This window comes from Eulemur rufifrons, chromosome 30 (assembly GCF_041146395.1).
Source record: "Eulemur rufifrons isolate Redbay chromosome 30, OSU_ERuf_1, whole genome shotgun sequence".
In the NCBI taxonomy this organism is placed as follows: domain Eukaryota; kingdom Metazoa; phylum Chordata; class Mammalia; order Primates; family Lemuridae; genus Eulemur; species Eulemur rufifrons.
In genome coordinates this window covers 143,604,700-143,629,688 of record NC_091012.1, presented here as the reverse complement: position 1 = coordinate 143,629,688, position 24,989 = coordinate 143,604,700, and the positions used below count along the sequence as shown (strand labels likewise).

At 51.6% G+C, this 24,989-nt stretch overlaps 1 protein-coding gene across 1 annotated transcript; it reads left to right on the top strand.

Annotated features, from left to right (window-relative positions):
• The first annotated feature begins 193 nt into the window (after nucleotides 1–193).
• On the top strand, nucleotides 194–24,262 carry IL3RA (interleukin 3 receptor subunit alpha). Its single transcript, XM_069464324.1, has 12 exons — nucleotides 194–407; nucleotides 4,030–4,173; nucleotides 12,487–12,605; nucleotides 14,815–14,929; nucleotides 15,858–15,990; nucleotides 16,074–16,258; nucleotides 17,848–17,963; nucleotides 20,258–20,284; nucleotides 21,609–21,729; nucleotides 22,341–22,446; nucleotides 23,825–23,906; nucleotides 24,188–24,262. The coding sequence occupies exons 1-12, from the start codon at nucleotides 194–196 to the stop codon at nucleotides 24,260–24,262; spliced, it is 1,437 nt and encodes a 478-aa protein (XP_069320425.1).
• Nucleotides 24,263–24,989: the final 727 nt, after the last annotated feature.

Below are 24,989 nucleotides of genomic sequence, written 5' to 3'. Positions count from 1 at the left end.
GAAGTTGCACAACCGCACTCGAGTGCTAAGCAGTAATTATAATTACCAGAAAGAGGAACGGTGCCAGAAAAATTAGAACAGGAAAGTGACACTTTACAAAAAAAGGAGAGTTTGCTCCGGGCAGGGCAGATGCAGTTCCCCACGTGGCTGACACCGGAGTCCCAGCCCGACGGGGAGAGATAAGGGGTCCCCGATGGGCACCGGCCACGCCAGACCTCAGTGGGTGGGACTTTTGGGGGTGGGGCAGCATCTGCCGGCCATAAAACAGCTGAATACGGACAACGAGCTTTCATTTCTCTTTGGGGCGACTTCCTCCGGCACCGACGGGAAAACAGCTGAAACGCCCGAGACCAGGGACATCGTGTGGCGGGAACCCCCGGACCCAGTGGACTGGAGCCAGGATGGACGTGTCTCCCGCGCTGGGCTTTCGCCTGCAGTCGAGGTGGGGTCCCCGTCCCGGCGGGATGAGGGAGGAAGGCAGACAGCGAGGCGACATGCCTGTAGACTCCAGCCGGCCACTACCCAGGCACCGGCCACGGGAGGCCACGGGGCATTTGTACGGCTGGGACGTGCCATCCGTGGGCAACACACACACGCCAGATGCAAAGAGCTGGCACCCAATGACGATGCTCAATATCTCTCTAGCAATTTTCTTGTTGATTAGAAGCTGCGGGTGATCCTATTTGGGGGCGTTGGGTTAAACAGCATATAGGATTGGAATTAATTTCACTGTTTTTTTGGGGGGGTTTCTTTTGCCTTTTTAAATGTGCCTCCCAGAAAAGGTTGACACGCACGGTGGCTGCGGTTGTATTTTTGTCAGACGCTGCTGGTCTGTGACGCCCAGGGCTGCCGGCCAGGGCGCTGCTTTGGGGCTGGGACCCCAGCCTGGGCACAGTGTTTGTTCGTGGCTCTCAAAGGCTAGTGAGATGCAAAATGCCCCAGACGGCCGGTCAGAGCACCGGCCCCTCGTCACAGTCTGGTTGATGGTAGCCACAAATCGGGCGCAGCCCAAATGAGCATGAGTACTTGTAGCGGTCCGGCTATACACTGGAATAGTATTCAGCCATGAAAAGGAATGCGATTCCGGCACATGCTGTGACAGGCAGATGAATGTTGACGTCACTGTTCTGAGTGACAGAAGCCAGACCTGAAAGGCCAGAGTGTGCAATGCTGTTTCTGGGATATGTCCAGAGGTAGGCACATCCGTACGGATGGAACGGAGGTTAGTGGCTGCCAGGGGTGGAGAATGGGGTGGGGAAACACCACTTCATGGATCTGGGGTCTCCTTCTAGGGGGACGAAAACGATCTGGAAGTTGGTAGAGGTGGCGGTTTTACAACACCTCCGCAAATGCACTACCTGCCCCTGAGGTGTACATTCTACGATGCAGAATTTTATGGGAGGTGAATTTCACATCAGTGAAAATATTTATCAATCAATTTTAGGCTAGGTCCAGTGGCTCACGCCCATAGTCCCAGCACTTTGGGAGGCTGAGGCAGGAGGATCGCTTGAGGCCAGGACTTTGAGACCAACCTGGGCAACATAGCAAGATCCCATCTTATTTATTTATTTATTTATTTTGAAACACAGTCTTGCTCTGTCACCCTGGGTAGAGTGCAATGGCGTCATCATAGCTCACTGCGGCCTCCAATTCCTGGGCTCAAGCGATCCTCCTGCCTCAGCCTCCCAAGTAGCTGGGACTACAGGTGCACCATCACACATGGCTAATTTTTTCTATTTTTAGTAGAGACGGGGTCTCGCTCTTGCTCAGGCTGGTCTCGAACTCCTGACCTCAAGCGATCCTCTCATCTCGGCCTCCCAGAGTGCTGGGATTACAGGTGCGAGCCACTGCGCCCGGTCACAAGAGCCCATCTTTACAAAAATAGAAACAGTAGGCAGGCGTGGTGGAACACCCCTGTAGTTCTAGCTACGAGGGAGGCCGAGGCAGGAGGATCACTTGAGGCCAGGAGTTCCCTTCCATCCATAATTTGGGGACAAGCTGGATACAGTGCTGTGAACAAAGCAATTTGGTTCCTTAAAGCATGTTAATCTCTTCAAGTGACGAAACACGCCTTGCCATGCAAGTCTGACTATGCAGGGGCGTCTGTACGTTTCGGGAGCTCGGTTTACCTGAGTGGAGGCCAGGAGCAGGCAGCCCGTAAAGCCCCCGATGGCCAGCCTGAGCCGCCGCTGGGTCTGTCCGCACTAAATCAGGGTGAATCCCGGGCCGTTCTCATCTTGCCTTTGTTTACAATTTTGACATTTCTCTCACCATGGATGTGTCGCTTTGGTCTTTTTAAAATATTGCATTAAAATTTTATTTATGGCGACAAGGCTTTTTGGGGTGGCCTCTTACATTTGGCAGCTGCCTGCCCCACCCTCCTTCCTCACCCGAGTCCCTGTGTGACAAGCTGATTGTGCGGCCTGATGAGGAATTCTGGGACTCACCCATTGGGGGACGGGCCCCTTGTTCTGTAAGGGGCAGTCTGGGTGTCAGCACACAATGTCCCGTGTGTGAAAGTCGGTCCCTGTGGGAACCCTGGCTGCTTCCGCTGTTGAGACACTAAACCTCCCGGGAGCCCCAGGAATGAAGAGCCCCCACGGAGACCCTCGGCGTGGCAGAGGCTGGGCAGGGAGAGCCGCAGCCCAGGCACTTGGTCCTGAGCCCGGTGCCCCAAGGCAGGCTCCCGGTGCAGTTGGCCACCTGTGTGGCAGCCCCGAGCTGGCCACCACCCCCGGGCACCGCGACCCAGCAGGGGGGACCCAGGCATTGCTCTGCTTCTGCTATCAGGGCAAAGGGGTACCCGAGGGTGATAACAACGTTTGCAAAAGATAACTGGGATGGGAGCCCATGGGAGACCCCGGAGACCCCCGCCCCAGTGGGCTCGGCCGGGCCACCCACGTGGAGGGCCCCCGAGAGCCAGCCTGCGGGCGAGGGTTTCGCAGGCCCTCGGGGGGAATTCCAGGCCGGGACGCTGAGATCTCACAATGCTCCGTTACTGTAACTGGGCCCATTTGGGAAGCTCCGCCTGCCTGGCTGTCACCGTTTTAATTAGGCTTTCCTGCCACTGTTTTGCCATGAGAGCGTTTCCTGGTGTGCCACGCGGTACGTGTTTTCCCGGCTTCTGGATGGGGCTGGAGCCAAGAGTGTGCTAAACGCCAGGGCGGGAGCTCTTTCAAAACAGGCTGATGCCCAGACACACACACATGCAGACACGTGCATGCTCACATACAATGCACACACCTGCACACATGTAAATGCATAGACGTGCACATACATAAATGCACATACATATGTGCACAAACATCCACACACTTGCATATCAATGCACACATGTGTGCCCACATGCACATAAGACACACACATATAGACAGGCACACACGTGGATCCACACACATGCATATTCACGTATACACGTGTGCACAGGAAGACACACAAATGCACTCAGATGCACACATGCACGGATGCAAGCACACATGCAGGTCGTTACAAACTGGTTTGCAAAGACACACATATAAATGCACATACATGAATTCACATGCACACATCCACACACTCGTGTGCACACATGCATGCACATGCAAACACAGAAATGCACAGTCACACACACATGTGTGCACATGGGCACACAATGCATACAAACATACACAGGCGTGTACACACACACATCCACACAATGCATGTTGATGTACATACATGTGTGCACATGGAGATACACAAACACACACATGCGCACATGCAAGCACACATGCAGACATTTATATACATGTTTGCAAAATACACATAAACACACACACTTACACACCCATGTGCACACATGCATACATGCGTGCATTTACACATACACACCCACACGGGCACATATGCACACATACACGTGCACATACAAACACACGCATGTATAAGTACGTGTGCGCGGTGCACATACACACACGTGTGCCCCTGCAAGGCAGCCTTCCCTGTGTCGGGCGCACTGGGCACCCCAAGCATCTCGCTCCCTAAGGAGTGCAGCCCCTGCCGCCCCCCCAGCAGCCCCGCCCCCGCCGCTCACTGGCTCCCTCTGCGTCCCCTGCAGCACACGCCTCCTGCCCGCGGGAGCTGCGTCCGCCGTGGCGGTCCTCTGGCTCACGACACTCCTGATGCCGGCGTCCTGCCTGCGGCCGCCCAGCCCAGGTAGGTACCGGAGGGAAAGTGCGCGTGGTCTGTGGGCCTGTCGTTCGCGCTGTCGTTCACGAAACTTGTGTCTGTTGAGGCCGTTGTAGATTCACATGCAGTTGTCGGGAATGAGCCAGAGACACCCTGTGCCCCTGGCCACGTTCCCTGCAGGGTAACGTGGTGCAAAGCTGCCCTACGGCGTCACAGCCAAGGTCTCCATCATGACGCAACACGGTGTCGGGGGTTTGGCTGTAGCCCAGGCAGCGGGACCCATCGCGCACCTCGCTTTACTGTTTCGTCTGGACGGGAAACTGTGCTCAGCGTGTATCAGGTTATTTCTGGGCAGGGTGACGAAAAGACCCTTGTCATGGTCTCAACTGTGTCTCCCCAAATCCCTGGGTGGATGTTCTAACCCCTGGCACATTCAAAGGCGACTTCATGTGGAAACAGGGTATTTGCAGATGTAGTTACTTAAGTTTTTTTGTTGTTGTTGTTTTGAGACAGAGTCTCACTCTGTCGCCCAGACTGGAGTGCAGTGGCGTCATCACAGCTCACTGCAGCCTCCAACTCCTGGGCTCAAGCGATCCTCCTGCCTCAGCCTCCTGAGTAGCTGGGACTACAGGCATGCGCCACCATGCCTGGCTAATTTTTTTCTATATAGATTTTTAGCTGTCCAAATCATTTCTTTCTATTCTTAGTAGAGACGGGGTCTCGCTCTTGCTCAGGCTGGTCTGGAACTCCTGACCTCAAGGGATCCTCCTGCCCTGGCCTCCTAGAGTGCTGGGATGACAGGCGTGAGCCACTGCGCCCGGCCAGTACTTAAGTTAAGATGATGTCATAGCAGACTAGGGTGGGACCGGAGTCCAACATGCCTCGTGTCCTCATAAAGAGAGGAAATTTAGACACAGACACGCAGGGAGGAGGCCCTGAGCAGGTGGAGGCAGAGACTGGTGGGATGTGGCCACAGCCAGGGGATAGCAGCATTGCCGGCAGCCAGCAGAACTCAGGAGGAGGGACGTGGGGCAGAAGGAGCCCCCAGAAGGAACCAGCCCTGCCTTGGTTTCAGACTTCTGGCTACCAGAGTCGCGAGAGAGGAAATTTTTGTTGTTTTAGGCCACCTAGTTTGTGCTGCTTTATCACGGAAACCAAGTAGCTCACAAATAAATGTCTTTGTTTTGCCAAAAGGGCACAGTCATGGGTTAGAGAGTGTTCTCAGAAATCATGTTGAAATCCCAATGCCCAGGACTTGTGAACGTGACCTTATTTGGAAATTGGGTCTTTGCAGATAAGCGGGTTAAGATAACATCGTTAGAGCGGGTCCTGAACCAACAGGATTGGCACCTGGGTCTTTGCAGACAATCAGGTTAAGACAGAATTATTAGGGTGACACACAATTATCATCCCTATTAGAAGGGAGAAATTTGGACACAGACACACACAGAAGCTCTGCCCCGTGAAGACAGGGGTAGAGATGGGGGCGATACGTCTAGAAGCCCCGGAATGCCAGAGAACGTCCACAACCACCAAACACTAGAAGGATATGGAACAGCGTCACCCCCGGAGCCTGCAGAAGGCACCAACCTTGCTGCTAGATTTCAGACCTCAGGCCTCAAGAACAGTGGGAACAGCAAAAGTCATGAACAGAAACTTTCCAAAAGGAGACAAGACCAATGGCCAAAAATCAGATGAAAATTTGCTCAATCATCTCTAATCATCAGGGAAATGCAAATCAAAACCACAATGAGATATCACTTAACTGCAGTGAGAATGGCTTTTATCAAAAAGTCTCAAAACAACAAATGTTGGTGTGGATGCCGAGAGATAGGAACACTCCTACACTACTGGTGGGACTGCAAACTAGTGCAACCCCTGTGGAAAGTAGTATGGAGATACCTTAAACAGATACCAGTAGAACTTCGTTGGATCCAGCAATCCCAGTACTGGAAATCTACCCAAAGGAACAAAAGACATTGTATGTTAAAGACATCTGCACTCGAATGTTTATAGCAACACAATTCACAATTGCAAAGATGTGGAAACAACCCAAGTGCCCATCAATGCATGAGTGGGTTAATAAAATGTGGTCTATGTACACCATGGAGTTCTACTCAGCCACAAAACACAGTGGTGATCTGGCACCTCTTGTATTATCCTGGATGGAGCTGGAGCCCATTCTACTAAGTGAAGTATCCCAAGAATGGAAAAACAAGCACCACATGGACTCACCATCAAATTGGCATTAACTGATCAACACTTATGTGCACACATCATAGTAACGTTCATCGGGTGTCGGGCAGGTGGGAGGGGAGGAGGGGATGGGTAAGCTCACAGCTAATGGGTACAATAACTTTGACTCAAATGGTACAAAAGCCACTTATATAACCAAAACGTTTGCACGCTCGTAATATTGTGAAATTTAAAAGAAGCAGAGCCGTGAGAACTGTGAAGCTGATGGCAGCTGTCTTCCCCTCGAGCTGGGAGACACACGTGGAGATGCCAGAGCGGAGGAGCCGGCTGCGTTCTCTGTGCCGGGACACAGCGCGGCTGAGGTCCTGCCCTGGCTGAGGTCCCCACCGTCAGGGGGACTGAGGCATCAGTCAATTGCCCAACACGCGTGTGCTCAGGCGACTGCACCTCCGCTGCTTAGAGCAGCCGCCGGCCAAGGGCGGGAGAGGTTCTCTCTGTGGTCCTCAGGGGCGTGCACACGCGTGCCCGGTGAGACAAGCAGCACGTCGTACACACCGCACGTCCGAGCCTGGGCGCGTCCAAGCCCCTGCTGCACTTGTTCACGTCTTGCTTTAACTGAGGCGGGAACCGTGCGGTTCCAATATCCTCAGGGGAGGGAGGGAAATTTTAAAACCTGAAAGACAACATATGTTTGGGGGCAACAATCACATCCTCTTTTATCTCTCTCTCTCTCTCTCTCTGTCTTGCGGGAGGTAGATTTATGCCAGGGGGCACAGCGGCCTCCCCTTGGCCTCTGCGCGGCTCCCGGAATGTTCCGTGATAATGACGGGTCCCGTGCGAGGGACACAGACACTCACTCCAGAACAGCAGCCGCAGCAAAGTGTCATCAAAAAACTGAGCGGCCCGGACGGCAGAAAGGCTGTTTGCTTCTCACGGTGCTGAGGGAGGAAGGGGCGCAGGTGTGGCCAGCGCCAGGGAAGGGGGTCCCGGCCTCTCTGCAGCCCCCGCTGCTCCCCTGGCTTGTAGCAGCAGGCGGTGGCCCTGGGTGTGTGTCTGTGTCCAAATCCCCCTTTGCACAAGGAGCCCGGTCACGCCGTATCAGGGGTCCGCCTGACTCCCATAGGGTGTCATCTCCCCTAATTCCCCCTGCCAGGACCCTGCTTCCAGGCAAGCTCCCGTTCTGACACGGTGGCGGTGCGGTGACAGTTGGGACTTTGACGTACAGATTTGCGGGGCGGGATCCAGCCCTCCACAGCTGCACCTGCTCTGCGCACGCCATCGGGGACCCGGGACCCTCAGGGGCAACGCTGTGGGTTTATCTGGGCCAGAACTGAAAGAGCCACGTGTCACTCGGTCCCTCAGTGGGCTGGAACTCAGCCACGTGGCTACGCCCACGACAAGAGCGGGTGGGGGCTTCTGCCACTTCCCAGCTGTCCCCGTGATGTGGCACGCCGGGGGCAGAGGCCACCCGGCCGCCTTTGTGGTCACTCACAGCCCGTGGGTGTTCTGGGGTCCCTGGCCGCAGGCAGGAAGCCTGTTTCCTCCTAGTAGCCCCGGACGCTGGAGGAAGCAGCCGGCACGCTCGAAAACGCTCACTTTTCTCCCCTCTGAGTCCCCTAAAAGTACCACCTCGGTGGCATGGCCCACCCCGCAAGGGCTGCTGATACCAGGCAACGTGGAATGAAAGTGTCCAAGCCAGACGGCCGTGTCCTCTTCCCAGACTGGCGGGGAAGCGTTTCGTCTCTGTAGCGCTATAGACGGCGTCCCCTCGGCTCTGGGCTTATTATCCAGTCTGACCGAGTTTTTGTTACAGTGTTTAGATTATTCACATGTCTATGATTTGGTGGGGATTCATTCTACCATTGCTTGCTACTTTTCTCATCTTTCCTTTGTTTCTGTTTCTGGGTTTTTTGTTGTTTTTTTTTTTTTTTTTTGCCCCTTATCGTGACGTCTTTTCAATGAATTACATATTTTTAGTGTTCTTTTTTTTTTTTTTTTTCCCCTCCACTAGTGGCTTTTGGCTTGGTGTCATCGATTTAGCGGTGACTCAGGGTCTAAAAGACGCATCATTAACATAGGTGAAAGTTGTCAGAATCATAATCGAGTCACTTGTATAAGAAAAAAAAACAAAAACCAAAACCTTGACAACAGAGGAGGGACAAGCCGTGGAGAGAGGGTTCTCACGTACCTGATAACAAAACCATCACCAAGGACACGGCAAAAGCCACAGCCTCGCCCAAAGGCCGTCACAACCTTCCACAAAAAATACCTCTGCAGGGACCTGTGCTCAGCCACTGTCTCTGCAGCCTCAGACTGGCACCGGCCTGGTTGTCAATCCCTGCAGCCAAAGAGGCTCATTTTAAAACAATTATGTGGTCAGGTGCAGTGACTCACGCCTGTAATCTCAGCACTCTGGGAGGCCGAGGCGGGAGGATCGCTTGAGCTCAGGAGTTCGAGACCAGCCTGAGCAAGAGTGAGACCCCCATCTCTACTAAAAGTAGAAAGAAATTAGCTGGGCAACTAAGACAGAAAAATTAGCCAGGTGTGGTGGTGCACACCTGTAATCCCAGCTACTCGGGAGGCTGAGGCAGGAGGATCACTTGAGCCCAGGAGTTGGAGGCTGCAGTGAGCTATGATGAGGCCAGCCTGGACAACATAGCAAGACACTATCTCAGAAAAAAAAATTATGAGACCTCCTGGTTTTCCCTTTAAAACCCTTTGTTTTCCTTCACCTCCCTGAATATGCATATAGTTTACTGTGATAATCTTGTTCTCACTGCAATGCCTATTGCTGAGTAAACGTCTTTTCTTTCAGAGAGACCCTCTCTTTGTGTTATTTAGGTCAACACCGATCATACGCTCTCTCCCAATAATAGTGTCTACTTCACAGGTAACGTGGGAGTATTGCAACAATGTATTTCTATTTGCCATCTAAACCTTTGCACTGTGCTGTACATTTCACTTTTACTTACATTATCAACCACACGACACACTGTGATAACTTTTGTTTTAAACAGGCAATTATATTTCTTAAATGTTAAAAGTGAGGAAAAGGTTTCCTAGGTTTACCTGCACGTGGACTATTTCTGGGACAGCCCGCTGTGAATTCCTTTTTATTTTTCTTTCCTGTTCTCTTGTGCGGATCTGAATTTCTGTCCGTGGTGTTTGCCTGCAACTGGAGGAAGCTCCTTGGACATTTCTTGTCCTCCTGGTCTTCTGGCAACAAATCCTTTGGGCTTTGTCAGTCTAAAAATGTCTTTATTTTATCTTCCTTTTTTGCTGGGTATAGAATTCTAGGTTAACAGGACTTTTTATTTTTAATTTCTTTTCAGACGTTAAAGAGATCTGTTATCTTCTGTCTTCCACTGTTTCTAATGAGGCATCAGCACTGACTTTTATCTTTGTTCTCTAATATGTAGTGTTGTGTGTTTTCCCTTCTGGGTGTTCTTAAGATTGTCCTTATACCACTGCTGTTGTTTTTGTGTTTTCTTTTTTTTTTTTTTTTTTTTTTTTTGAGACAGAGTTTCACTCTGTTGCCCGGGCTAGAGTGAGTACCGTGGTGTCAGCCTACCTCACTGCAGCCTCAAACTCCTGGGCTCAAGCGATCCTCCTGCCTCAGCCTCCCGAGTAGCTGGGACCACAGGCATGCGCCACCATGCCTGGCTAATTTTTTCTCTGTATATATTTTTTTAGTTGGCCAGATAATTTCTTTCTATTTTTAGTAGAGACGGGGTCTCGCTCTTGCTCAGGCTGGTCTCGAACTCCTGACCTCGACTGATCCTCCTGCCTCGGCCTCCCAGAGTGCTGGGATGACAGGCGTGAGCCACTGCGCCCGGCCTGTTTTGTTTTTTAAAGCGATGCAATGATGGCGTCCCTTGGAGATTTTGCTTTGTCTGTGGGTTGGTGCACGTGTGTCTGTGTGTGTCCTGCTTATGGTTTTTGAGTTTCTTGGATCTGGGGGTTTATAATGTTTGTTACATTTAGAAAATTTTCAGACACGATTTCTTCAAATATTTTTCTGACCCACTCCTTGGACTGTACATACATTTATGCTACTCCACTGTATACGATCACCCAAGACCCTATGCCTCTATTTTTCTAAGCCATTTTCTCTGGGTGTTTCTGCTTGGATTCTGTTTATTACGGCATTTTCAAGTTCCCCGAACTTTTTCTGGTTAGTGTCTTATTGGCCTTTAAGCCCATTCAGTGACTTTTTTCTTCACCTCAGGTTACGTTATGTTTATCTACACATAAGATAAAATATGCTAAAACAAATATTTGCTTCTCTGACACTCATTCTGTTTTAATGAGGTTTGACATGGTTTTAGCAGAAGTGAGTGTAAATTCTGAGGCATACGCATCCCCTAAAAGCTACATTTAAAATTCTTATGAGAATTTTCTCCAGGAGAGTTTTTTTTTTTTTTCAATTTAATTTTACAGAATCAAAGAGTCTAACAGTATATCTTGTTAGATACAGTATGTCCTCATAATGTATACATTATTTCTTGTACAATGATATGAAATAATATGGGAAATATTCATGATAAATTATTAAGTGAACAGTGCAAGTTAAAAACAATAGTTTCATATTTTTTCCCCACCCCCCCCTTTCCCGAGTCTTTTTTTTTTTTTTTTTAAGGAATAAATTACCCTTATAAGTTAAGAGAAAAAGGCCGGGCGCGGTGGCTCACGCCTGTAATCCCAGCACTCTGGGAGGCCGAGGCGGGAGGATTGCTCGAGGTCAGGAGTTTGAGACCAGCCTGAGCAAGAGCGAGACCCCGTCTCTACTAAAAATAGAAAGAAATTATATGGACAACTAAAAATATATATAGAAAAATTAGCCGGGCATAGTGGCGCATGCCTGTAGTCCCAGCTACTCGGGAGGCTGAGGCAGGAGGATCGCTTAAGCCCAGGAGTTTGAGGTTGCTGTGAGCTAGGCTGACGCCACGGCACTCTAGCCTGGGCAACAAAGTGAGACTCTGTCTCAAAAAAAAAAAAAAAAAAAAAAAGATAAGAGAAAAGAATGGCAGAGACCGAGACATTTATAGAGTTTGGTTCTTGCTTATAAAATCAAGGTTGTTGATCTTGACAAATAATCGTGATATGTATAGTTTATCAACAGGCATTGACTCTAAGTCCCCTGAGTGATGGATCACAGATAAAGGCTCAAGAGATAACTGCTGTATATCTATAGTTTTCAGTTATGGGCAAAATGCGATTGAATGTCATCTTTTACGTCTTTATATGCGAGTCATTAATGAAATACATTGAGCCCTGTGATTGCTGGGAGAGAACTTTGCATAGACGCTGTGGTGCCAACACAGACGCCTTGATTACACTTCAATATTTATTCAAATGCACATACTCCGGGAGGGTTTCCAAGAATAGTAGAATTGCTCAAACAGCCTGTGAACTGTGTAAGAAAATGCATGTCGTTGTGTAATGACCATGTCTTATCTTTTATGAAGTAAAGCAATATATACATAGCACTGTATATGTGTGCTAAAGCAGTATACATAGCACTATATGTGTGTTAAAGCAATGTATATACAGCACTATATATGTGCTAAAGAAATATACATAGCACTATATATGTGTGCTAAAGCAATATATATAGCCCTATATGTGTGTTAAAGTAATGTATATATAGCGCTAAATATATATGTGCTAAAGCAATATATATATTAGGACTATTAAATATGTGTATATATATAAAAATGACAATTTTTAAACTGCCATTCGAAAATCACAGTCTGTATAGGAGACTGAACCAAATTTCTGAGCCAGAATTTGTTCTCAGTTCTCTGTGAAAACAGCGCACCGTAAGATACCTGCGTATGAAAGGTGAATATCGCGCAGACAAGAACAGCACACTTGATGTGTTCCGCTGACTTTTTCCCCCCTACCGTTGGGAAGGTGATGACTCACCTTCATCGGGGAGAGTAAGGAGAGTGACCAGGTGCTATTGGTTCCTGGCTTGTGCCAGCTCCGGGCAGTCACCTGTCTGTGTGCAGCTCCACCTCCCAAAGGGATTGGCTGACTCAGTGGGGGTGGCGGAGGCAGTGCCCATCAAGATGGTATTTTAAGATTCGTATGTCTGTCTCCTAACTCCTAACGCTGATGTTAACTCTGTTAACATTTTAGATCCAAACCCACCGATCAAGAACTTAAGGATGGACCCAGAAAATAAACGGTTGACCTGGGACCTTAATGGAAATGTCACCAAAATTAGTTGCATCAAAGAATCAAGATCGCCCGTGCAGGTAAATCACATTCTCTCGGGTTGGCTCACTGAATATTTCTGTGTCGACCAGGGACCTGAGAATGAGTAGAGCCCAAAGGCTGAGTCCCTCTCTGGCATGACAGCCGTCTAGGTTGTACACCTAAGTCAGCCGTGGGATATGGGGTGAGTCGTTCAGAGCACGGAGGCTCCGGTCCGTCATCTGTAAGATATCGGAGCTGGTGCACGCTCGTAATCTGAGATATTACAGATACAGAAACAGACCACAAAAAATGGATACTTGGGAATCCTGGTCCTTACCCCCAATCCTTCCGAATCCTCCATCTTGTCATCTCTGGGTTTAGAGGGCTGGAGAATGGTGCTAGATCTCACGGTGAGAATCCAACTGTTCACAACTCAAGAGTGTCTCACAAGACAAGAGCAAGCTTCCCTGAGAATACATTTGGTCTCCTCAAATTAGTGTCTTGATTCAATACCATCCAAATCTCTACTTTTTATTAGTCAGTTTGGGCTGCCATAATAGAGTCCTACAGACTGGGTGGCTGAAACCACAGACATTTATCCTCTCATATCCTGGAGGCTGGAAGTCCCAGATCCAGGTGTCTCAGGGCTGGTTCTTCCTGAGGCCTCTCTGCTGGGTGTGTAGATGCCGTCTTCTCCCTGTGTTCTCATGGGGTCGTCCCTCTGTGCCTGTCTGTGTCCTCCTCTCCTCTTCTTATAAGGACACCAGTCCTGTTTGATCAGGACCCACCCTAGTGACCTCAGTTTACCTTAATCACCTCTTTAAAGACCCATCTCCAAACACAGCCACATTGAGGGTTAGGGCTTCAGTGTGTGGTTCTTCTGATGTTCCTTTTTCACAGTATCCTGTTCTTGTTTCATAGTTGAACTGTCTCTTCTTAGTGCTCTCAGAATCTCAGTGGTAAGTTTTATAGGTTTTCTTCTTGGTGCCTAATCTTCAGGTCCTTCCTTCTGATTTTGCTTTCATTCATTTGTTTTGGTCTCTCTCATATTGTGAGACTTTTCCCCAAAGTTTGATCATATTTGACTATCTGTTCATGTTAAGAGTGAGAACTAAAAATCTAACCACGCAAGTTCTGAGCAGGTGGGTGGGGTTTCAGGTCTGAGGACTTCACTCTTTGGTGATGTAGCTGAGTAATTATGGATGAACCTCTGACATCATATGAATCGTCGAAGAAAGTTTTATATCAGCCCCCCCAAAATGCACAAGTATGGCAGGTCCTCAAATGACACTGTTTCATTCCACGAGGTTTTGTTATAACATTGATGAGGAAAAAAAATGTCATTCCCGGTGGGGGCTGCTATCTGTGTGGGATTTGCATGTTCTACACCAGATTATGTGGGTTTTCTTGGGATACTCCGGTACCCTCCCACATCCCAAAGCTGTGCTGGTAGGTGAATTGCTGGGTCTACATGATTCCAGTCTGAGCGAGTGTGGGTGTGTCCGTGAAAACCCCTGTGATGGGATTGTGCCCTGAAGTGTGATATTGGTAAATACCTTACATGTTTTTATTAATCTCTCTTACGTGTATGTATAGCTCACATATATTTCAATGTTTAATATTAGAAGTGTTTTTGTCCTTATTTAGAAGTTTGGTGATTTTTGTTGTGACCAGAAATATGGTGGAGGAACTTAACTCTTGTTTATATCAAATAGCCTATGATGAAATGGATTTTATTGTACATCATTTGGCTTAAAGTTGAAGCTTCCGAGAACCTATAGACAACTTTAAATGAGGACTTACTATGTACACATTTTCTCATGGCTCATGTGCGTTTTTTCAATAGGTATTTAGTAACTTGTCCGGTTGAATCTTTTGTAGACTTGGCTAAATATATATAGTTCATGTTTGTTTATGGATTAGGGCTTTTGTCCATTAACCCATGCGGGACTTGATGTTCTGTATTTTATTACGCTATTATACAATGTAGGTACTGAGATTATATGTCATGATTTTGACAAATATTTTCTATGAGATTGTTTTCCTTTCATTTTCGCTTTTTGTATAAGTGTCAATTTTTGTTTCCCTCTCTTTCTATGTTTTTTCCGTTATTATTTATTTTATGACTCTATCCTTGAGAAAGTAACATTTCTCTATATTTAGTCTTAAATGGAATTATTTTTATACAACTTTATTTAAAAAAAAATCTAAATCTTAGTATCAAAGTATGTTCTGTAAACAATCGGCACATTCTTTTGTCTTTCTCAGGCAAGAAACAACAGGTATTGCTCCTTTGGACTGATTTCCCCATGCAAAGTCACAAACTACACCGTCACCGTGACCCATCCTCCATTCTCAACGTGGATCCTGTTCCCTGAGCCAGGTGACGGAAAATGCTTATTCTGTTGGCATTTTAATCAGCGTTTGGCGTTCTTAAGGTCCAAATACTCACTTATACCTTGGATGGCTCTCCAAGAATTCATGCCGAGTGGAGGAGGAAAAGAGAACTCCAGGCTGGGCGCGGTGGCTCACGCCTGTAATCCCAGCTCTCTGGGAGGCCGAGGTGGGAGGATCGCTCAAGGTCAGGAGTTCGAGACCAGCCTGAGCAAGAGCGAGACCCCATCTCTACTGAAAAAATAGAAAGAAATGATCTGGATCACTAAAAATATACATAGGAAAAATTAGCCGGGCATGGTGGTGCATGCCTGTAGTCCCAGCTACTCGGGAGGCTGAGACAGGAGGATCGCTTAAGCCCAGGAGTTTGAGGTTGCTGTGAGCTAGGCTGACGCCACGGCACTCACTCTAGCCCGGGCAACAGAGCGAGACTCTGTCTCAAAAAAAAAAAAAGAGAACTCCAGAGGGAGACACACAATGGGGACTCGCATATATGACCGCCTTGAAATGGCAACATTGTAGACATGAGAAACAGGCTCGCGAGTGGCCGGGGACGAGCTGGGGCAGGCGCCGGAGGGAGGGAGGGAGGTGTAGGTAAAACAGGGCACCTTGGGGAGATTGTGCAGGGATGAAATTGTCAATACCTTGAGCGTGTCCAGATCAGCTTCCCGGCTGAGCCATGACATTTAATGCCGCAGTATTGCAAGATGTTACCGGCACGGGCCACCGGGTGGAGGGTTTGCACGACCTCTCTGTGGTATTTCTTACAACCCAGGGATTGTAAGAAACCAACCTTACATTCTTACAACCAGGGATTGTGTGAATCCTCAGGGATCTCAGAATAAAAAGTGTGACTGTAACTTCAGTTAGTTACTCTCCATAGTGATTTGTTTTTGCTTTTCTCCTCGCAAGCCCAGACGGGACACCGGGCACAGCAGCTGAAAATCTGTCCTGCCGAGTTCACGACGTAGATGTCCTGACGTGCCATTGGACGGTGGGCCGGGCGGCCCCGGGCGACATCCAGTATCAGCTCTACTTGGAGCACGAGACGTAGGTGTGGCCTCAGGCACAGCCCGGCCGTGCGGGCCGCGGGCAGCCGCTGACTCACGCCTGGACCTGTCTACTTGCCACAGGACCCGCGCACGGCACAGGTGTCTGCGTTACAGAGCGGATGACCGCGGAACCCACGTCGGGTGTCGTTTCGATGGCATCTCTAGAGTGTCCGCATATCCTCACGGTTTCCAGGTCGTGGTGAACGGGACCAGTGAGAGAGCGCGTGTGCCCTGCACGGATATTTTCAGATATTTATCTACAATTGGTGAGTACGGACTTAGGGCGTTCCCTTCACACTTGCACCTTCAGCTTTGGGGTGCTGCTGTCTAAACTCAGCAAACACCGCAGACCGGGCGGGTTATAAACAGCAGACATTCATTGCTCACAGCCCTGCATGCTGGAAGTGCAAGATCCCGGCGTGGCAGAGGCTGTGTCTGGTGGGGACTCACTTCCTGGTTCATAGATGGCGCCTTCTCGCTGTGTCCTCACAGGGTGGGAGGGGCGAGGGAGCTCTCTGGGGTTCCTTTTATAAGGACACTGGTCCCATCCATGAGGCTCCACCCTCATGACCGCATCCCCTCCCCAAGACCCCACCTCCTACCACCATCCCCTTGGGGGGCGAGGCTTCATCATAGGAATTTTGGAGTGGGCACATTCAGCTTATAGAACTATCTTAGGAAACTTTTTTCTTTCTTCTGTTGTCTCTCTCTCTCCCCCCACCCCACCTCCATCTGTGTCTCCTCTTCTGTGTCTTACAGGGACACTGGGCACTCAGTTCAGGCCCCACCCTAATCCAGGATGATCTCATCTTGAGATCCCGCACTAATTGTCTCTGCAAAGATCCCTATTTCCAAATAAGGTCTCATTTTAGGTTCTGGGCATTAGAATGTGGGAATATCTTGGTCGGGAGGGGACCATTTGATCTACTACAATCGTATCCAGTTCTTTCCGGAGGCTCCAGGGGAGGCTCCTTCCTGCCTCTTCCAGCTCCCAGGGGCTCCAGGCGTCCCTGGGCTTGTGGCCGAGTCACTCCGGTCTCTGCCTCCGTCCCCACGTGGCTTCTCCTCTGCGTCTGTGTCTCTCATAAGGACACTGCTCGTTGGATTCAGGGCTTTCCCTGCTCCAGAATGGTCTTCTCTTAAGATCCTTAACTTAATTACGTCTACTACGACCCCTATTTCGAAATAAGGTCTGATTCACAGGTTCCAGGTGGGTGTATGTTTTGGGGATACCAATGCACCCCGCCACAGAACTGTGTGCAAAGCTGCTTGCTGGTCTCCCCTTGGTCCTGGACACCCGGTCACACAGAGCCACCGCCCTTGATGGGCCTCCAGGTCTGAAACCTGATTGGGGGTGTCACACGGTGGCCGGAGTCCCCTCAGCTGGCTGCAGGCAGGCAGGGCATGTGGTCTTCAGAGCCACCTTCACCCCCTCACTGCTGCAGGGGCTCCTGCTCGAGTCAGACCTGCATGTGCAGAACTGGGCGTGCTTCTGGGGAAACTGAGGCAGCCGTGGAATCAATGGTGCACGAATCAGCAAAACGGGGAAGGTGGTTGTTCTGGCAGCTGCCCGGTCAAGGAAGGAGTTGGCTGCACAGTTGGATGAAGCAAGCTTTTGGGGAGGGTGTCCTGGGGCAGCTGCGGGTGCCGGTGTCTAACGACCCCAACACGCTGTGTCCTGTGTCTCTATTAATGTTTCTATCCGTTCTGCCTCCCTGGAAATGCACCCTCCTCTCCGCCCACCACCCACCCCCAGATTCATAGGAGGCATATTTTAAAGTATCTCCAGGAAAAAAAAAAATTTTTTTTTTTTTTTGTTTTACTCATAGAAGTTTTTTCTTTCCCCCACCCCCAGAGAAATTAAGTGCGCCCAGCATCACTGTGAAGTGTAACAAAACGTATTCTTTCATGGAGTGGAAAATGTTAAGCCATTTCAATCACAAATTTAACTATGAACTTCAGATCCAAAAGGTAAAGTTTGGCCCCTGGGGGCAACCTCTGTTCTCAGCGCCCTGGGGTAGGGAAAGTCTCCTCAGATAGGACACAAAAAGCAGGAAATGTTAAGAAAAAGTTTTGTAAATGGGGCTTTAGGTAAATTAGAAATGTTGGCTGTTTGAAGATGCTATTAAGAAACCAAAAGGCCGGTTTTGCAAAACCAAATTCTTGCACTTTGGGAGGCTGAGGCAGGAGGATTGGTTGAGGCCAGGAATTTGAGGCAAGCCTGGGCAACGTAGTGAGACCCCAACTCTATGAAAAACTTTTTTTAAAGTGTCAAGGAAGAAAGGAAATTAAAAAGAAAGAAAGAAATCAAAAAGGCAAGCTGAAGAATGGAAGGAAATATGCAAAATATTAATATATACATCTGGCAAAGAACTTATATTTAGGAGGGAAAAATAGGCAATCCAGTTAAATGAGGTCCACAGGGGGAAAAAATGGACAAGTGGTTTAAACATATTTCTCCCACACCTCCAAACATTTTAATGGCCAATAAACACATGAACACATTCAACACCGTTAGTCATCAGAGACTCGAAAATCGAAGCCACAAGGAGATGCCACTGCACACTTGTTAGGTCGGGTGAAATGGAAAATACTGCCCAAAGGAAGTGTTGGGCAAGGACATGAGGGGGCTGGTGGGCTCATGGGCTGCGGCGGGGAATCCAAGATGGCGCCACCACCAAGGAAGACTCCTTGGCAGTATCTTACAAAGTCAGCGATTTCCTTGCTAGGATCAGCCCGAGAGGGATGAAAACACAAGCTCACCAAACACAAGTACATGAATGCTCACAGCAGCTGTGCTCACCGTCGTCAAAAAACAGGGAAAAGGATGAGCTCATCAAATCATACACTTTATTTTTAATTGTAATTTTAATTTCTTTTTGAGACAGAGGCTCACTCTGTCTCCTGGGCTAGAGTACTGTGGTGTCAGCCTAGCCCACTGCAGCCTCCAACTCCTGGACTCAAGCGATCCTCCTGCCTCAGCCTCTTGAGTAGCTGAGAATACAGGCATGCACCACCATGCCCAGCTGATTTTTCTATTTTTAGTAGAGACGCGGTTTCACTCTTGTTCAGGCTGGTCTCAAACTCTTGAGCTAAAGTGATCCTCCCGCCTCAGCCTCCCAGAGTGTTAGAATTACAGGCGTGAGCCACTGCGCCTGGCCCAAATCAAACACTTTAAATGTGTCATATTTTATGCAAATTATACCTAAGTAAAAAACTTTAAAAATATAAAAAATTATCAAGTAGTTTTGAGCTAATCAGAATTGTATACTGAATGGTTTATTTATTCATATATTACACTTATTCATTTATTATATTCAATTACTGACTTTTATACTCAATTTTTCCGTAAATCTAAAACTGCCCCCCAAAAAGTCTATTAATGTGAAGAAAAGCCCAAGGATTTTTGAGCTAATTGATATTTTATACTCATTTACATTTATCTATTATGTTTATATGTTTATTGCATTTACTTTTTATGTGCAATGTTTACTTTGTACTCAATGTTTCTGTAAATCTAAAATTGCTTTAAAAAACAGAGCCTATTAATTTTTAAAGAATGATCAGTTATTTTTAAGCTAATTGATATTTTATACTCAATTACTTATATTTATTACATTATTCATGTGTTACTATTATTACTTATGATTTATGCTTAGTTCCTATTTTATACTTAAATTTTTACTTTATTTCTTATTTTTACTTATGTCATATTTAGTTACTACTTATACTCAAATACTGATTATTTTATGCTTGATTTTTCTGTAAACATAAATCTACTAAAAGAAAGTCTGTTGATTTTTTTATATTAACAAATATTTTTTAGCTAATCCGTGTTTTTATACGTTTTTGGTTTTTGGATGAATAAGGTACAAACTTCTTTCTCTCTGTCACAGACCAGAGGCTGCAGGCATAGGTGCAGCCAGAGGCGGAGTGCTAGCCAGGCTTTAAGCCTGGCACAGCACCCGCCCTCCCTGCTGGCCCAGCGTGCGCTGCCTGTGGCCCCCGGCAGGTGCATTGGGAAGTATCTGGGCAAGACAGTGGTCTTCTTGGTCCACAGGCCCCTACAAAGTCCCCTCCCACAGGGACTTGCCGCAGAGGCCCATGACAAGCCTTTTTTGGGGCACCACCTGTCACCACTGCCCCAGGACCTTCCCAAAGCCCCCAGGGCTTTGCTGGTTTCCCGGGAGAGAAATCCAGGTGTGAGGAAGGGAGTCCGGAAGGAGACCAGGCCCTGAGAGGCTTGTGTGATTTTTGTCTTGCAGAGCACAGAGGCTGCAACCAAGGAAACAGTGAGTGTCCCCACCCCGCTGAATGTGGCTTCGCAAAGCGAGAGTGTGGCCGTGTTACTGTCTGTCGTCTCTGATGTGGCAGACCCCAAGCATGGGCGCCACTCACCCTGACCACAGCCCTGCACACTTGGCGTCCGTGTCCCCACGGGGAGGGACGGGGACACCGGGGGCTCAGAGATGCGGCCCCAGACGCTAGGGCTTGCCGGGCGCTGCCCAAACTGGCTCCCCCCGAGTCCCTCCTCCAGGCACAGGCAGCAGAAGCAAGTCGCCCGGTCGGGGCTCTGCCCTGCAAAGGCAAACGGTCACGTCCAGGTGACCACACATGGGGGGAGCACCCCAGGCCTGCCTGCAATGAGCCCCCGACAGCCCCTGCACTTCGGTGGAGGGGGGGGGGTGGAGACAAGTCTAGATAAAGGCTTTCCCTCTTTCTCTCTCCTTCTCTCTGTCTCTCTGTCTCTGTCGCCCCCCGCCCTCACACGCTCAGGAAGGAGGTGGCCGCTTGGGAGGTGAGCAGCTCTCCTGTCATTGCCCCTTGCGTGTGCTGTCACGCGGGCCTGGTCCCGTTTCCACATGACGTCCCAGGCGCCGGTTGTGCAGATCAGGATGTGGACTTATCTTTTAGGGAACCACAGTGGCTCCATTCACCGGAATTACATCCAGTTCTTTCTGGAGGCTCCTTCCTGCCTCTCCCAGCTCCTGGGGGCTCCAGGCGTCCCTGGGCTTGTGGCCGTGTCACTCCAGCCTCTGCCTCCGTCTCCACGTGGCTTCTCCTCTGTGTCTGTGTCTCCTCTGCTGTCCCTTAGGAGGACACCTGTCACTGGGTTTAGGGCCCATCCTAATCCAGGATGGGCTCATCTCGAGATCCTTAACTAATCTCATCTGCAGAGACCCTATTTGCAAATACCTTGGGACACATATTAGTGTCCTTGCTGTGGCCGGTTTAACAAACCACTGTAAAGCCTGCTGTCCGGGTGCCGGAGCCCAGGAGTGTGAGACGCAGGTGTCTCAGGGCCGCGCTCCCTCCGCAGGCTCCAGGGGAGGCTCCTTCCCGGGGCTGGCTGCAGTCTCTGTGGCGGGTCGCGGCAGTCTTCCGCCGTGCACACCTTTGTCTGATTCCCCTTAGTAAAGACACCAGTCAGATTAGATTCTACATGGCCTCATCCTAAGTAATTCCATCTGCAATCACCCAGTTTCCAAATAAGGCCTCATTCTAAGGTCCTGGGGGCCCAGGACTCCCAGGTGAATTTGGAGAGGGACGCGTTTCAGCCCGTACTCCTGCGCCCGCCAACTGGGAATGGCCTTTTCTGCTTTATTTTCTTTTAAGCTAAAGGTCCAAGAACACACCTCCTTCACGCTGCTCAATCCCGGCACCTACACCGTGAAAATAAGAGTGCAGGAAGTGTTCTACGGACTCCTGAGCGACTGGAGCGCGCCCCAGCGCGTGGGTGAGTGCGCGCCCCAACCCGCAGGCGCGGAAACACGGAGCCCCCTTGCGCGCTGCCTGGGGGGGGGTCGCCGGCTTCTCACTGCGTGTCGTCCGCACTCCAGAGGAGGGGGCCTCCCTTCCCCTGTGCCCCTGTGTCTGTGACCCAGAGAGGACCCTGAGTGTGACCGCGAGGCCGCGCCCCGCTCTTACTCCACGCGAGGGCCCAGGTGGGGAAACCAGCCCGGCCCTCTCGCTGCTCTGGCCGCCCCCCTGCCTGCTGGCTGTGGTGACCAGGTGAAGGCCAGGCCACTGACACACCCAGGGCCGTGCCGAGAGTTGCAGAGGGCATCAAAGCCCCTCCCTGTGCCTGGCGCTGGCCCAACAGAGTGACCGCGGTGGCCCTGCTGTCCCATCTCCCCCACCTGTCCTTCACGAGGACGGGGCTCTGCGCTGGGGGCGAGGGGTCACCGTGGGACGGATATTGCACGCGTCCGGCAGCGGTGGCCGCCATCCTGTGCAGGTGTCGCTCTGGGGTGTCACCCTAGCCGTGCAGCCCCCTCCGTCCCGGACCCGCCCACTCCCGGACACCCCCCCCCCCCGGGCGGCCCCGGACGTGACCTTTCCCCCCAGTGTGTGACCCGGAGGAGGACGTGCGTGCCGGCTCCTGGCTGACGTGGCTGCTGGCCGCGGTGGGCGCGCTGCTGGCCCTGCTGTTGGCGCTGCTGCTCTGCAGAAGGTGAGCGCCACGCCGGCCCCTGGCGTGGGGGTTCCCGGCCTTCCGCGGCGCCGCCCACGCTGCTGAGCATTGCCGCGACGCTGTGTGGCCGGCGCAGCCCACGACAGCAGAGGGGCCCCAAGCTGAGTACCTGGAGACCCAGAAGCTACAGGCGGGGACCGGGCCCGTGGGTGTCCCCAGGTGGAGGCACGGCCAGAGACGGTCTCATCTCTTGTCTGGGAGGGGCACCCGAGCTAAGGTCGTAGCCCCGCCAGAACATAGGAGCTGTCGGCGGGAGCAAGCAGGGGTGTCAGTCAGCACCCGGGTGACCCCAGGAGGGGCCGCCTCCCTGCTGCGCTTCCTGCTTGGTCAGCTGTGGAATGCGCTCAGTGGCTGAGGAACGGTGAGACCCTCCCCACCAGCTACTGATAACAGTGTTTATGCAAAAACACCGGGTACCGGCTCACCCTAACCCTAACAACCACCGGGTACTGGCTCACCCTAACCCTATGAGCACCGGGTTCCAGCTCACCTAACCTTAGCGACCACTGGGTTCCGGCTCACCCTAATCCTAACGACCACCGGGTTCCGGCTCACCTAACCCTAACGACCACCGGGTACCTGCTCACCCTAATCCTAACGACCACGGGGTACCAGCTCACCTAACCCTAACGACCACGGGGTATCAGCTCACCCAACCCTAACGACCATGGGGTACCAGCTCACCTAACCTTAACGACCACCGGGTTCCGGCTTACCTAACCCTAACGACCACCGGGTACCTGCTCACCCTAATCCTAACGACCACCGGGTACCAGCTCACCTAACCCTAACGACCACGGGGTATCAGCTCACCCAACCCTAACGACCATGGGGTACCAGCTCACCTAACCTTAGCGACCACCGGGTTCCGGCTCACCTAACCCTAACGACCACCGGGTACCGGCTCACCCTAACCCTGTGACGACCGGGTACCGGCTCACCCTAATCCTAACGACCACCGGGTACCAGCTCACCTAACCCTAAGGACCACTGGGTACCGGCTCACCTAACCTTAACGACCACGGGGTACCGGCTCACCCTAACCCTAAGGACCACCGGGTTCCGGCTCACCTAACCCTAACGACCACGGGGTACCAGCTCACCCGAACCCTGATGACCAGCAGGTACCAGCGCTGGCCCCTCCGGTGCCTGGCGCGCAGCGCTCTGCGCCTTGGGACCCCCAGGCTGCTCCCGCTGGGCCTCCCAGGAGTACGCGGGGCGCCCCGGGCCTTGGGGCGGGGCGACAGCGACCCCTCCCGCAGGGGTGGACTCTTTGGCCCGGCGCGGCCCGGGCGGAGGCTCTGCCGACACTGGGTGGCGGCTAGGTTCAGGGCACCGGAACGTCTTGCTCCCCCAGGTACTCGCTGATGAAGAAACTCTTGCCCCCCATCCCTCGCATAAAGGACCCCATCAGCGACGACTTCCCAAACGACAAGCTGGTACGCTGTGCTCTCTGCCGCCACGTGGTTCCGGGGAGCGGGAGGCTTGTCCGCCGGCCGTGGCGGGCGGCTGCGCAAGGCTGCAGGATGCGGGGCGCGTGACAGGCCAGGCTCCCCGCCTGTGACCACGGAGCGTCACCGGGGCCCTGCTCCCCCCGGGGGCGGCGCTGAGAACTCAGGCCAGACCGGCTCGGACGGCGTGGGGCCCTGCGGCTTTGGGGGAGGGAGTCGCCCCCCTGTCTGGGGCGCGGCGACTCACCGTGGCCCCCCTCGCTCCGCAGGTGCCCTGGGAGGCCGGCAGGGCGGACCCCGAGGACTGCGCGGTGGCCGAGGTGCAGCTGGTGAAGGAAACGTGACGCCGCCGCCGCGCTGCCTCCGTCTCGGGGCCCGCACGGCTGGGGCTGCGGAGGGGACGCCGGCAGAGGGTGGGGCCGTGGGACACGCCAGAGCCCTGCAGTCAGGAGCTGCCACGCGGAACAGAGACACTTTGGTGCTGTGGTTTCCCAAATAAAGCGCTTCTTACACACTCGCTGATCCTCCCGCCCCATCGCCCTCCGGAGCCACCGGACTGTTTCCACCACCATCGGCTGCGCCACGACGCGCCACTTGGCTTTGCCCTTTCCTGACGCCACGACGCGCCCTGCCTGGCGTTTCTGTGCTCCTTGCTGCCGTCTTTGCAGATACGCACGCTTACCGCATTTCTGTGAGCCCCCTGGCGTCACCTGCGTAGCCGGGACGGCGCTAATGTCCCTAAACGAGCTCTGTACGTGTAGGCGAGTCTCTACCCACCCGGACACGTGGACATCGGGCTCCTGCAGGTTGGAGCTGCCCGTGTCTGGCGGGGTCTCAGTGCGGTGGGGCTCTGCCCCTGCCTGGCCGCGCCTCTGCGGAGTCCCTGGGACAGGATTCCTGCCCCTTCCCGCAGAGATGGGAGAAACTGGCACTGACTTCCGACCCCCTCTGGGGGGCATTTCTCCCTCCCGCTGGTGGGCGTGGCCTGCACCTGCTACCCCGAGGAGGGGCCAACAGGGGGAGCGGCATTTGAGCTGCCTGTGGTGTGGGAGGGGGAGCCCAGTGGCCCCA

Bases quoted from the DNA above. Each gene is read 5' to 3' on its own strand.
- IL3RA (XM_069464324.1), top strand. From the start codon at position 194: ATGGGCACCGGCCACGCCAGACCTCAGTGGGTGGGACTTTTGGGGGTG. The intron at 408-4,029 runs GTGTCTCCCGCG...CCGCCCCCCCAG, and splicing joins GGACTGGAGCCAGGATGGAC to CAGCCCCGCCCCCGCCGCTC. The intron at 22,447-23,824 runs GTGAGCGCCACG...TTGCTCCCCCAG, and splicing joins GCGCTGCTGCTCTGCAGAAG to GTACTCGCTGATGAAGAAAC.